General features: G+C 38.5%; 1 protein-coding gene across 1 annotated transcript in view; it reads right to left on the minus strand.

Annotated features, from left to right (window-relative positions):
* Positions 1–3,533: 3,533 nt before the first annotated feature.
* PTPRC (protein tyrosine phosphatase receptor type C) overlaps positions 3,534–14,645 on the minus strand; it is a 58,519-nt gene continuing 47,407 nt past the window's right edge. Inside the window, exons 17-31 of the mRNA XM_038144160.1 lie at positions 14,119–14,209; positions 13,946–14,022; positions 13,675–13,711; positions 13,155–13,252; positions 12,161–12,286; positions 10,584–10,741; positions 10,072–10,207; positions 9,366–9,515; positions 8,834–8,924; positions 8,388–8,521; positions 7,401–7,535; positions 6,962–7,084; positions 6,350–6,528; positions 5,537–5,672; positions 3,534–4,751 (exon numbers count right to left, since the gene is read on the minus strand). Of these exons, the coding sequence (XP_038000088.1) occupies positions 4,479–4,751; positions 5,537–5,672; positions 6,350–6,528; positions 6,962–7,084; positions 7,401–7,535; positions 8,388–8,521; positions 8,834–8,924; positions 9,366–9,515; positions 10,072–10,207; positions 10,584–10,741; positions 12,161–12,286; positions 13,155–13,252; positions 13,675–13,711; positions 13,946–14,022; positions 14,119–14,209 (1,944 nt within the window). The 3' untranslated portion in view covers positions 3,534–4,478. The remainder of the gene's footprint in view (positions 4,752–5,536; positions 5,673–6,349; positions 6,529–6,961; positions 7,085–7,400; positions 7,536–8,387; positions 8,522–8,833; positions 8,925–9,365; positions 9,516–10,071; positions 10,208–10,583; positions 10,742–12,160; positions 12,287–13,154; positions 13,253–13,674; positions 13,712–13,945; positions 14,023–14,118; positions 14,210–14,645) is intronic.

Below are 14,645 nucleotides of genomic sequence, written 5' to 3' on the forward strand. Positions count from 1 at the left end.
TGGCTATGTTAGTACTGCCTGCCGTGGCACTACACAGGTGTGGGATTGAAGAGACACCCAGCTGTGAATAGATCTATGCCCATTCCTCTGAAAAAAATTAATTACCTTAATTTTAGAAAGTTTAGTAACATTATGCATTGATGCTGGCAATCCTGAGTCTGAGAACATAACTATTTAAAGCTAAAAAGCTAAAACTATTTAAAGCTATATTTTAGTATAACTTGTAGTAAGTTTTCTTCCTAAATAATTTTTATCACTATAAAGAAGATCTTTGAGCATCAACTTGCACAGTACTTTTAGAATCATGTTCCTTCCTTTTGCTAGGACAGATTGACTTGGGCTTTTGTACAAAATATTCTCTGTTGCCGTACCTTCCAAATAATTGGATTATATTTATCCAAAGACTTGGGGTTTTTCTGAAGCAGAGCTGATGTACATAGAAATATTCTGTATTCTGTAACTGAAACTCCCTTTTCTTCTGTTGTAGCTCTCCCTAGTCCAAAACCAGCACGTTGGTCCTTGGCAAACAGTTGCGTTATGTATGGAAAAATAGCTGCGGTACAGCTGTGTAGAGCCCTCAGGGAATTTCTGATTTTCTTTTAGAGGCAATCTGTAGAATGTACCATGTCAGAAAAAGCCCTGGGCCTTCACAAAAGTAAGATTCCTTGTCAAAGAGATAAGCATTGATGCAGGAGAGTTTTTATGAGGAATGTTAAATAAAATATACAACTACTTGCTTAATGAAACACCTGTCTGGAGGCACCACTCGCTTTACTTTCTTTGCTACCTCACACAAACAAACAGCTCAAAATGGCAGCATTTTTCTTCCCTTTGTAACTCTTAGCTTCAGCACTTTCTGTGGCTCAGACCCACTACCCAGCACAGTTTGTGCCTCTCACACCAGATTATTCCAGCCCAGCTTTCCTGGCTTGCAGCAAAGCCCAGAACGCCCTGCCCGCCTCATTCCCCCAGCAGCCTCCTGCCCAGGGGCTGTCCTCGGGGCAACGGGGAGCACAGGGCTGGGACAGATGGGGACCCTCCAGGCCTGTCCCGACCCTCGGCTCCTGCGTGCGGCCACCAGCCCATCTGCTGGGGGCAAGGGGCAGAATGCCTTCCCTTTCCCGGTGGGAGTGAGCGCAGTGCCACTGCAGCGTGCGCTGCGGCAGCACCAGCCGGCTCGAAGTGGAGAGAGTTGGTGAACACCGTTCGCAAGTGTGGGGGAAAGGAGCAGGCACAAACATTCCCTCAGGAGCACAAATCCAGCACTGGCAGCTGGGCTGCGGGAGAGCAGCAGGGCTTCTGCCATCTCCTGGAACCCTGACTGCCAGGGCTCTGTGTGCTGGCCCTTTTTTGCATTGCATCATAATGTACAGCCTCTGAAAAGGTCTTAATACAACTGCCTTGTTCATTACAGAGCACGAGAAACAGGAAAAAACTAAACAAAAGCACACTCTCACACTCCACTCCTCACTGCAGTTACCTGACGGCAGAATCTTGTGTGGACTCTGAGGTCCTTCCTCTCCCCCATCTTCCCACACTGGATTCCACTAGCACAGCACTGTAATTTTTACATACCCACCTTTATGTCAGCATCCACCCAGAAAATTATGGGAGAAATTTAGTCCCTCTGGTCACATAAGCACTTGATTACCTCTATATGTTGCTCAAAGTCCTCTCTCAGCTCATCTGTTGCTTAGCTGTTTTTATCCTGGACTTCAGATTCTAAACCATTCTCCAAGAGTGGTTTGCTCAGCTTGAGGCAGTGGTTAGCACGTTTTCTGTGGTTTAGCTGTATTTCATAAGATAAACATTTTTCATCTTACTTAGAGACTGTTTCTCAACTTTCAGGCTATGCAAAGCTAGTGTGTTACACTATTTTCTTGCCCTGACAGAGCCAAAGCAGTTCCTAGCAAAGCTTTCTAGCTTGGGCTTCGTGTCTCACCTGTAAAATGTTTTACCATGTTCCTGGGGAACGTGAGATTAATCCTACAAGTGAATAAGCCAAGTGACTGTGCAGCATCCAGCATAAGAACCACCTTCTACAAGCTCTGTGTCACCACCTCATGGATGTTCAGGAAACAAAGAACAATACAGAAGGCAAAAAAACACCCCTAGCACACACATGGAGAGTTCCTGGAAGCAATCAGAACTTCTAAACTGTGTTAAGACAGGCTCCTTCAATCACTGAACTGGGATTTAATGAGATTTAATTCTACAGCATGTTCTTTAATTTGAAAATAATTAAAAATCCAAGAGCTCAGTTTACCTCCTTGTGACTGTAAGGAACTTTACTGCAAAAGTGGTTCACACTAGGCACATGAGGGCAGTTTCAGTGTAAAGCTCCATTTCTCTAATAATGAAGATGTGCATGAAGTAAAATATAACAGAGTTAAGGATTTCTCTTTCAAAGTACATGCACAAATCAAGAGTTAACTTGGCATTCCTCTCTTTTAAAAAAACACCAGCAAAAGAACATTGAAATCATTCTAGAAGATAGTTATCATGATCACGCAAGGTTTTTACAGCCTAGGTGCTGCAGGAGCCTAAAAAACATAGGAATCTTTTTTCAAGGAATTAAAGTATATGATTGCCCTCAGATTTAAAACAAGAAACGTTTGGTGTAATTTTTGATTTGGGAAATGCTTTCAGTTATTTCTAAAAGTGTGACTAGTCTTTGTCTCCACAGACTTACATTATACAGCAGCACTCACTTCTTAGTTTTTCTACGTGAAAGAGAGATTTTACAGTTGCCAAGTCTTAAACAAAGGAAAATAAATTTATTGTTCTCTGACATGCAATGAACACCATTGAACTAATCTGCATCCAAGGGTCTTTATACTTTTGATCTTCAAGGTATGCTAAATTTGCAATTTAGTTTTTAGTTCCTCTAAAACTAGCCAACATATTTTGGGCCAAAAATATTTTTTAGATTATCTTCCCATGTAGTCCCTAGAGCTTTCCCTCCCCACATGACCCCTTCAGCTTTGTTAGTTTATCACCTAACACAACTCCTTGCTGAAAAGGAGTTCAGCTGGCAGCCAAGGGGAGTCCTCCTGCTCTGTGTCTGCCTGCTGCCACTTTCTGAAGCAAGACTGCCAGCAAGCACTTGTCTGAGCTGGTAATTGTGAATGATATATTTGATCTAGGCTAACAGCACAATTTAATCAGGGTTTTAACCAAGTGTGACTGTACATGTTGTTTAGACAGCTCTCTAAGTGATTTCAATTATGTTTGTTAATGAGTAATTAGGAATAAGCAGTGATAAACTTGGAGCAATGAATCTGTTGCATGACTGTTCCTTTGATGGCTTCAAGCAAAATAAAATGAAGCCTCTTTCCTCTGTTCTGAGAGAGTCGTGACACTTACCTGGGCACACACACAGTTTTAGAAGAATTAAATGATGTGTTTTCCCGCTGACATTTGTAAATTTTATCCATGTATGAGACAGCACAGGATTTTATACATTTAGAAGTAAACATTTGCAGAAAAAAAAAGTTTGCATAGTACAAGAGAACAGAATAATTTTCATCTTGTCAAATATTAATTACCTTTTTTTATTTGTTCTGAAAACAGCAGGCTAAAATCCAGTGAGAAATAGTAAAAATATCAAAACTGTAACATACAAAACATCATTACGGAAAAAAAAACCCTGTACCGATTAAAATCTACAAGTAAAATTATCAAAGTATTTTCCAGTTCTGAAAAGAGTTTGGAAGCAATCCTTTAAATAAATGTAAGCATAAGAAATAGATAAGCAAGCTCTCAGTATTTTAAGCTTTAAGAATAAACAGGATGTGTTTTCCACCAGAACCCTTTCAATGATCAAATCTCCAAACTCCTATAGGAGTACCAGATTAATATATGTGGAGCAATAAGGACACCTTGAGGACACTTAGAAAAATGCAAAAATTTCTATTCTGCATTGATATGGGATGATTTACACATCCTTTGTAAGTCAGAATTCCTTGGAATTGCCACATGATGTAAATTATAAACTCTAAAACTGTTTGGCAAACTCCCACAAGTCCCAAGAGTATTATTAATGCTCTCATTAGTCTTGAAATACTAGAATATATGCTTACCTATAAGTTCACTTACTTGCTAGTAGTTTTGAGGACAGACCTGTTCTTGCAACTCAATAATCTTTTTCTGAGTTGCTTTTTTCCTTGTTACAGAAATAAAAAATTTTGCTTCGCACTCCTCAGCATAGTATTACACTGTACATGTTTTTAAAAGGAAAAGTATAAAAATAGTGAAGTTTTCTGAACAAGTATTAAATGCAAATCTACAGAAAAATTAAAATTCCACAGTTTTTGTCGCTCTCTACAAGTTTCAAGTATTCCTTTAAATTTGTACCTTTCAAAAACCGAAAATAACTAAAATTAAAAAAAAAAGTGGGAAGAAGAAGGAATCTTATACCTCCCATTTTGCTTAAAATTTTTTGCATGCGAAAAAGCACTTTTTTTTTTAGTTTAGCTCTAAGTTGGAATTGCAGTTGTGGGGCCATTTGTAGAGCTTTCTGTTCCCTTAGTGCTATCTGCAGCCTTGGAACCATCACATATTTCAGGTGGCTCAATTTCCTCTGGCTGTGCTGGGGCAAGATCAGTTGCGATCAAATCAGTTTCCTGATCTGATTTTCCTACTTCGTTACAAAATTCAACTTTATCTTCCTGCTGGCTGTTCTTCTTTATTTGTCCATTCTGTGCAGGGTAGGTACTGGCAATGATATCATACAGAAATTGGTATTGTTCCTTAAAAATAAAGAGAAGAAGTTAGTGTTAATGGAATGCTCAGAGTCCAAGAATTAATCCATTCTTTCTTTTTCTCTTACATTTTAGAAATGTAGCATGCAATTGGACAAACAAGACTGCATATGAAGCACTTCCACAGTTTTTGGCATAGAGAGTGTTGCTCCTATGGTTTATTCTGACTTCACATGTACATAACATCTCTGAAACTGTCTGCATCCAAGCTGTCTCCATTCCAAGCTGTCACTCAGTGCCCTTTTGATTCATAAAGTACCAAAAATACAGTTTTTAGAGTACCTAAGTTGTAAACAACATGCATTGTACCGAGTCTGGAAGTTCATGTAATAACCTGCCCAAATCACTGACACCCAGGTCTGGTTTGTGGTAACTGCACAGTGTGTGCCACAGTTCCTCTGGAGTGACTTAACAAAACAGTCAGTGGCTGCCAGCCTGCAAATGGAGTTCATCTCCCAGCTGCAGAAGAGACACTGCATGCACATCATGAACCAACTGCAGGAACAACAATTGCAACAACAATTGCAATTAATGCAATCAGTAATTTGATACTATACACCCTTTGCCAAAGGCAGTACAGAATTGCAGCTCTGGATATCTCAGACTCCTTCATTCCCATCAGCAAGCGCCACTGCCCAAATGGTGGTGTGTGAATGTTCTGAATAGAATCAGTGCTCCCCATACAGGAATTATGCCCAAGGTTACGGGAATATTAGTGATCATGGCAAGTAATCTCTTTTTTGTTTTTCTGTTTATTCATAGGATTTACTTACAAAGGTGGAGACCATTCCCAGCCTGGTGCGACGAAGTGATTTTACTACTTGGAAAACATCTATTATTTCTTCTGTTTCTGCACTTTCCAAAAGGGTCATTAAAGCACAAAATAAACCAGTCTGCTGTGATCCATCACTGGAATATGATGCAAAATATACATGTAAATTTACAAGGTAAAATCCAAAGTCTTCTGACTAAATGTTACATACATTTTTTAAACTTTATACTGAATTATATTTCCAAAGCATTTTTCACTGGCCTGAAATTGTCACAATTAAGTACACATGTAGGATTCACACAGGACATAGTTTATCTAGAGACTACCTGGACCTCAAGTACCACTTAAGGGGAAGAGGGAAATTCAAAATTTGAGACTTACAGTCTCAACTATTGTTAACAGGATTATCTTCTGGTTTAGATGGCATGCAAGGCTATTGCAGGAAATGGTCCTAGAAAAGTGCACTTGTATCCTGGAGAGAGAGATGATCCTAAAAACTCTACTGGATGTTCACTAGTGCATCATGCAAGTGCACTCTGACCTAGCACTTCCCCACAAAATAGGTGCACCAGCCGAGAGGAGCTGCTCACAGCACCTGCTCTGCGCTCACACTTGCCCAAGAGAAATGCTCTTTCTTCTCATCACTACTATCCAAAAGGCCAAGCTTGAGCAATTCAAGAAATCTTCTTGGGACAGCTGAGTTTCCAGACACACGGAAAGGCTTGTGAGAAAAGGTAGGCATCCCAAAATTACGGTTGCTGTGTATACCCAGAACTTAGGGCTAGGTGAATGTGTGCGCAGAATTCAGACCCACCAGCAGTGGACAAGCAGTGGGACACTGCGGGTTCTCCTGTTGTCCTCAGTGACTGGTCTGGCTGGAAGTTTTTGTTTAATGTTGAGAATCATGCTGACTAAATCTTTGGGGGTTTCGGGAACATCACAGCCACTCCACTGATGGTACTGATACTGATATACCTTCTGAGTTTCTTTTGTCTGGAAAACAGCAGTGGAGACATGGTTAATGTTCAGGATAAAATAAGGATTCACAAAGTAACTCTATTGCTACTGATTAACAAAGGAAGAATTATATTTATGAGGAACTGCAGGGTGATAGTTCTGCCTCATGAATATGAGGTAGGTAGACATCCAAACTATGTTCAAAGTACAAAAGACAGCTGATCTCCTGAGACTCCCCTACCACCATCTCAGCAACTCACTAAATAGAAAACTTGAGATAATTTGTAGCATTTCTTATGATTGACTGTTGGTCTGGAAGAGAAAAATATTTCCATTTCTTAGAGCAGGACTTCTTAGAACTGCAGAGGGAACTGTTTCTTCTCTTTCTTGAGGCTAAGTTTATAAATTTGTTTCGAAATTTAAAAACTCCTTGAAAACCACATTTTGGAATTTGCAAAGAAACTTTCACCTTCAGATGTGCAACATCAAATGCACGTATGGTATAGCTGGGACCAGAGCTGACATCTGCCATTTGAACTTCTATGCCATCATACGTTTGCTTTCCTTCTCCCCAGTACTGTGCACAGAGTTCCTAAAATGGATAAAAGTACAAGTCAGTGATTACCACTTAAATCTCCTTTTACTTTGCCTTCCACATGCACTTAGAGACTGTACTGACTTTAAAGTAGGAGTTCCATGGTATTTTAAAATATAGCATCATACACTTTTCCCCCAAACATTCATTAGAAAGTAAATTAAGTAGGTAAATGATAGGGCAAAATATATTGGAAATGCAAATTGCTCATCCTATGGAAAACATTTTAACAAGGGAATGAGAGAGTGCAGTGCAGTGTTTTATTTGCATGTAGAGGATATGCAATGTGTCAGTGTGCAGACAATGCCCCCACCTGATCTCCCTCTTTCAGCTCTGTCAGCATAACAATGACTTTGACTTTTCTTTGGAACACCATGTGCCAGAAGTCAGAGATAGTTTCCTGTAGTGGTCCCTGTGTTGCAATCATGGCTTTTGGACCCCAGTAACCCTGTAAAAGAAGTATTTTTTTCCCTTCAATTCATTTGAAATGTGATTGTCAAACAATTGAACTCGTCATTTAAGGAATACCCCATGAAATAAATTATTGAACCTGTTTGTTTATAGGGAAAACATGCTGCCCTTCACAGTAGGCATCGGTCTTACAGGAATTCTGCTACCCAAATGACACTAACCTCCATCCTCCTAAGGAGAATATCACTTCAGACTGACAGCAAGATATATTGATGCTGCCATGGCTGAGATCTCACCCTGCCATTTTTTGAAAAGCATATTTTTAAGGGGTAAAACATTCTGTTTCACACAGCCGATTGATTTTACCACTAAGACATTGCGTTCATACCACTCAAAGTTGGTGCACCAGTCAGTTCACACTGAGCTTCCTAAAAAGAAAGATACATTTACCCTGAATAGTAATCCTAACTGTGCAGCATTTCAAAGGATTCAGCTAAACGGAACTTAGCTAGTAATTCCATTAAAATCAGTCACTTCATTTATGACCAATAATTGTTCTTCTTTGGATACATAATGATACCAAAAAATTGTTGGCTCCTATTTTCACTGGTAGGGTTTGGTCCATGTGCATAACTATAGTCATATTTCACTAGCAGGGACAATATTAATCTGGTTCCACCTGTAGACAGATGCCCACTAATGGAAATATATGTTATCATGAGGCCAGCTGAAGGCTAATGGTTTTAAACATAGATGGATTTGCCAATCAGCCATCAGTTCCGTCTACCTTATTCGACTAAATTCTTTTCTATTGTCATGCCAACAAGAAAATAAAGAGTTTTAGCTGAAAGCTTGTGAAATGCCTGTAGTGGATCCTCTCAATACATACAGTTATGAAGGAAGCATTGATGTATTTGCTGGATTCCTCAGAGTCGCTGTCTTCATCTGAGGACTCATCTGAATCAAGCTCACCCTCCTTACTGCAATCTTCTTCGTGCCTGATGGGCACTCGGTTAAAGTCATCTGTGTGAGAGACAAAGTGTCACTGTCACAGCACACCTCCTGGGTATGGCATTTGTAGGAGCCAGGGAATAGAAAACACCAGTCCTTTCACAATAAACTGCCGAACCAAGGCCACATTGTTTGAAATAAACACTCCCAATAATTCACATTGGTAAAAACTCATCTCTTCTTTTTTAATCACTGTAAGAAGTTTAGAATTTCACAGTGTTCAGAAAACGAATCAAATACTACTCTAAAAGGTGATTTGCTCATTTTTTCAAAATTTTTATAATAGAAGAAAATAGATAAAATAAGGCAATGGAAAATACTTACAAGGAATTATGTTGACATTCCTATTTTTGCTTTTATTTTCGTCTCGATTCCCAGTGTTCTGTGTCCGCCACCCCTTATAGGAAGGCAATCGCTGAAGAAAGAGGATATTTGATATTAAGCTTGATTAAAATGGTTCTTGAGATCATTGTCTGCTCAGGACTCTCACACCCAGTCTTCATCTTGAAGTGCCTCTCTCCTTACTTTAGTTCTTTAAACTTTGGTAATATCTGAACTACCATTTAAAAATGCCTGCTACACCATGTGCCGTGGCACAGGAAATCATGAACACAGATACAAATAATCGTTCCATGAGCTCCATCTTTCTTAAAAATATTAACACCAAAGCAGAAATAAAACTTCATTAGCATACAGCTTTTTTTCATGAAGGTAAAGAAACTTTCTGTGCCAGAGCAATAAAATAGCACCTAAATGATCTATTGCCTGTGGTATCTCTCTAGCTCATGACTATTGTGCAAGGCAATTTTTAACATAAGTGGGAAGGAAGGGCAACTGGAATGCAAAGCTTATTTACCTGGAACTCTGCCTCCAGCAGAGTAGGCTCACTCAGGTGGTCTTTTCTTTTCAGATTGTTAAGGGAGGAATGCAGTTCTGAGAGACTGATCTCTGTTTCTCCATACTGATTGTATTCCACCAGTGCTTGATGAATAAGGATGTACTGTGACTGGTGTTTCCCATTTGAAGAGTTTACACATGAAGTTATTAAAGAGTAAAAAAAAAAAATCATATCATCATATCACTTTTTAAAATCACTATTAAAAGCTATTACTCCTGTGCTAATATCATTAGTGTTATTAATGTTAATCATTAACATTAAACATATATCAAATTCAAGTGTTAAAACTTTAAAATTCTGAAATAAGTTAAAAACATGCAATGCATCTGTCCATAAGTTTTGTTGTACTCAACTCATATGAAAATTGCACTTGGGCAGATGTATTTTAGTATTTTTAAAATCCAGTTTGACTCTGCAAGATCAGTTTTGCATTTATTAATTGTATGCCAAAAAGCTGTTCTCCTTGGCTTCCTCTTCTAAAGCCTGAACTTAAAAAGTTGAAGTTTCTAAAATCGAAAAATTAGGTTGGAAGTCTTTTCCCTCTTAATACTTTTCAGAGCTGTATTTTCTATGAACAGCTTCAACTGCACTGAGCAATGCCCTTGTGAGAAATACTGCTGAAGCCTAGAACAGGAGAGTGGTGACAGGAGCTTCAGGGAGATACCTCCACTTGGACCATGAGGCATCGCTGCCGCCGCAGTTTCACAATGTAGCCATAAACATCCACTCTGCCTTCTGCGTCCAGCCCCTCCAACATGGCATCGATGCCGATGTACGTCCCAGTGCGCCCAACGCCGGCACTGCCGCGCACAAAGGGACTTGGTTATCGACAGGCAATGGCATGAATCGGCAACACAAACAATGATGAGCTTGCATTTTTAGTATCTTTTAATGAAAGCAAGGCCAACATGGCCAAATACGGTGCCTATAGCCAGAGCAGCCCAACATTGATCTGGCTGTTTTTCAAAAGTCTGTGTATCCTCAGGTTTTATCAACCTGAGTTTCTTTCATATCCTTCAGGAAACAGGCCTTGTGTATCTTTTACTGCCTCATTTTCAAGTGTTTAAGTCACAAAATCTAGGATCAGACAAAGACTTTTGCCAGATCCCTGTTCTAAATAGCTTCATTCCAGTCATTAACATTACCAAACTTTTAAACAAATAATAATATATTTACCTGCAATGAACCACGATCGGACCACTAAAAAAGTTGCTGAGGGCATTAACTCTGCGTCGGAGTTTGAGAAGGAGATGTGGATCATCAGGGACTCCATGGTCTGGCCAGCTTGTGAATTGGATATGAGTGACATCTCTTCCAGCTGTCCTTTCTCTTCCCTAGAAAAAGTGTGGTTTTTAATATATATCAATCTATGCATACATTAATGTATGTATACAGATGTATACATAAATAAAAGCGACTAGATTAAAGCCCAAAGCACGTGAGTCTTGCGTGGACTTTGCTATGTTGCTGCTAGACTAAAAGAGAGGATATAAATTTTGATAACCGTGATTATAAAACTAAATTAGAAAAACCCCTCAATGACATTCCTTTACTGGCCAAGATTTATATGGCTGTACAGGCATTTTTCCACTAATTAACCTCAAAATTCTTACTCATAGTTGAATTCTCCACTTATGCCAGAGCTATTCATACAGTTGTTTGCCATTGTTTCAGTAATTATACATCACTATTCTGCCAGAACTGTAGAAGTCTCCACTTTCTTGCCACAGACCACTCTTCAATTCCCCAACCAATATCCATTTTATCTTTGTTGATATGATGTCAGCTGAACAAAGAGCAGACAGGTCTAAAAATATCAGCCCTCAACCTGCTGCAATCACTCATTTCTAATGTCAGATTCCTTAAGGGACAGAGCAATGTCTTTATACATAGTAATTTTTAACATCCTTATCTGCTCACTGGCCACACAAAATTACAGCTTTCTTTTAATCAGACCACTTCCTGGGTAACTTTTAATGCAATAGGAAACATCAGACTAGGAATTTCCAGATGTAATCGTGAATCAAGATGGGTGGATTCTGTTGCTTTGCTGAAGATCTGCCAGCAGATTTTGAGTCTGAATGCTTTTAGCTATGATTTAGGCTCCATTTATTATCATTGAAATATTTTTGCAAAGGGCCTGAGCTGAGCATTTAGCCTTTGATGGCAAATTTTGTTCTCAATTACACATAGGGCAACCAATGTGACTTCAGATGTGTGAAAGAGAGCAATTAACCAGCCTTAATGACTTTACACATTTCTAAATGGTGATTTTAAAACACCAATATTTATAAACACACTTGAGATTACCAGAATTTGTGATTGTCCCACTGTACAATTATCAGAAGGGTAGATAATGGTTACCAATGAGTCACACTGATTTTATTTGCAGAGGGTTATGCTGAGATACACACAAAGCAGCAAATTTTTTGTGTTAGAGAACAAACTAAATATATAAAGACACCACAGTGTATATATTAATTTTTTACCACTTAGCAGAATTTTAATAGTATAATCCTAAATGTAGATTCCAGAAGATTAAGGGAAAATACCTTTTGAAGTTGGGAAATATATAGCTAACTCATATTTCTTGCAAGAAATTACACCTACATCTAAGTTTTCCCTTAAGCTATATGCTGTTTAGGAAAGACAGCAGAGCATCTTCCATTGAGAGCTGACTCTTCTCTCTTAAAATATAGACTCCAAATCGACACTCCAGTTCCAGTCAGTCTCACACTCTGGAATCAACTCACATTTGTGATGTGCAGTTTCTGAATGACATAGTCTGGACACGTTTTACTTTCATAGATCTTCACAATGATGTCCCCATATGTTGCAGTCCCGTTCTCCATTGATGGCCAGTACTGGGCACATTTGTTCTGTGAAGAGATGAAGTTAAGTGATGTGATGTGGTGATGTGGCAGAGAACTGAGAGCTAGAAAAAAAGCCTAATTTAAAATAGATGGCAACAAAAGTTTTCCAACTTTTCAATTCAAAATATCCAACAACTCAGGTCTCTGACCTGAAATTTATGGCCATGGTATTTAACTTCAGATGTACAGTGGGGGGAAAAAATCCTGTACACAAGCTGAAACAATGAAGAATGCTACTGTTGCCTGATGGCTGGAGAAATGTTTGCAGCTACTTCCATGCCTTGTTTTTCAGTCTTCAATGAGGGCTGCTGCTCCTGCCTGCCTATAAGATCAGCTTGGGTGTGCTGTAAATCTGCAGGCTGTCAACATCTTTAAGTGCAGCTAAAACAGCAGTTCCCCTTCTTCCTGCTGTACCTGGAATAAGGAACAAAAGCAGGCCAGAAGCACCCAGCCTTCCACTTAAAAAAAGGCAACAGAGGTAAAATATTCTTTCTAGGATCTAGTGAGGGCACTGCCAGGTTATCAGAATAGAGAGGAGAAAAATAGAAACCATACCTTTTCTGACAGATCTATGAGGAGCTACAGTTCTACCTTGAGCCCTTTTCTGGATTAATTAGCTGTAATTTGGAAGCTCACCCTCTGCTATGCACTGCTGTGACTAAAGTGGTATTTTCTGGTAAGACTGGTAATTCATAAGGCAACACTGTTTTGGCATGCTTTCCAACACAGGTTCTGCCCCAATGAGAGAACAGCAAAGAATGAAAAAAAAATGTATTTAAGCAGATTATAATTCAGCACAGCACAGCAATCCACTCGGTTTTCAGGAAAAAGAAGGAGGGAAAGAGAGAAGGAGGGAAGGACAGATATTTCTCACCCTTTTTCCTTCCTCACAGCGAGTCACCATGACAATAATGGTTGCCTTCTGTTCCCAGATCATTCTCCAGAAATCATCTGTGGTTTCATCCTTGGGGCCTAGAAGGAGATAATTTAAGGGACTTTTTCAGAGTGCAGCCACATGGACAAATACCTGCATGCTTAGCCAGGCACTCTGAAGAGCAAACCACAGATCAGCAAGTAACAGCCACAAGCTTGATTTCATTATGGCTGCTGCCATTAGGCTGCAGCATTTTAAAACTCTCATCTGTATCTTTAGTGCATAGCTGTGAAATCTGAAAACTTTTGTTGTAAAATTATATAACATGAGAAGTCTGCCTTTGAAGTACAATTTATTAATTGTCAAAAAATTCCCTAAGCAAAAACTCATTGACAACTTTGTCCAATTGAATTTCAAAATGTCAGATTTTCATTTTTCTTTTAAGCTTACTAATAGGATTTTACTACTCTAAAAAAGTGGGTGAATAAAGAAAGCATATTCTTTTAAGATTATAAATTACCTTGTGCAGCAATATATTTTCTTGGTTCTTTGAAGCCCTGTGAAAAGTACACTATTATTAACTTTTAGAAAGAAAGCATGAACAATCTAAAAGATTTGCAACTTTAAAAATAAATTCAATATACAACAATTCAGTAATACCAAATACATTACAAAGGTGAAAGCAACCCCAGTGGAAATCCTTCAAGGTACTGATGCTTCAAATGCACAGACTACAGGATTTCTTCCATAGTGTCTTTTTTAAAGACTTTTTTAAAGTAAAAGTCACTCACATCAATGTAACTTGCATTGATATAGTCTGATCCTGGATCTCCTGGCATCTCTGAGAGCTCAACACGGTTATGGTCATCTGTTTAAATCATTTAAACCAAAAGAATTATATTATCTCAAGGCAGTGACAAATCAAACATACATTAATCGTGTCAAAATTATTACAAATACTCACATGGAAGAATATCAATGTAACGGTTTTTGTTCTGATTATGGCTCTTTTTGGCCTCCTTTATAGAAAATTTACTGAAGACTCTAGGAATACTCTGTAAAATACAAAATTTATTTATTAGTTTAGCCTAGATTTAAAATAGTCAAATGAATATGGAAATAACTTGGAATTACTGAATCTGGAAGGTAACATTACACTTCATAAGATATTACTCCATATATTTCTTATATCTAAAGTTTAAAAAATTATTCTCCTTAACATAATTGGTATATATCTCCACAATTACATATTATTTATATCCCCATGGCTATGCAGCAAGACAAAGTTTAAGAATATCTATTAAAAGGTACTTTAGGATGAGAGGTATTTAGACTGCATACTTTATACTTTTGCTGAAGAACACCTTCAGGAAAAAAAAGAGTATTCTCATCTTACCATGGGGAGAGACTGGTAGCAAAATTACCTGAGGACTATTTGACCTTAACTTAGACTATTTGACCTTTCTAGATTATTTCTTTCTTTATTTCTAA

This window comes from Motacilla alba, chromosome 8 (assembly GCF_015832195.1).
Source record: "Motacilla alba alba isolate MOTALB_02 chromosome 8, Motacilla_alba_V1.0_pri, whole genome shotgun sequence".
Taxonomy (NCBI): domain Eukaryota; kingdom Metazoa; phylum Chordata; class Aves; order Passeriformes; family Motacillidae; genus Motacilla; species Motacilla alba.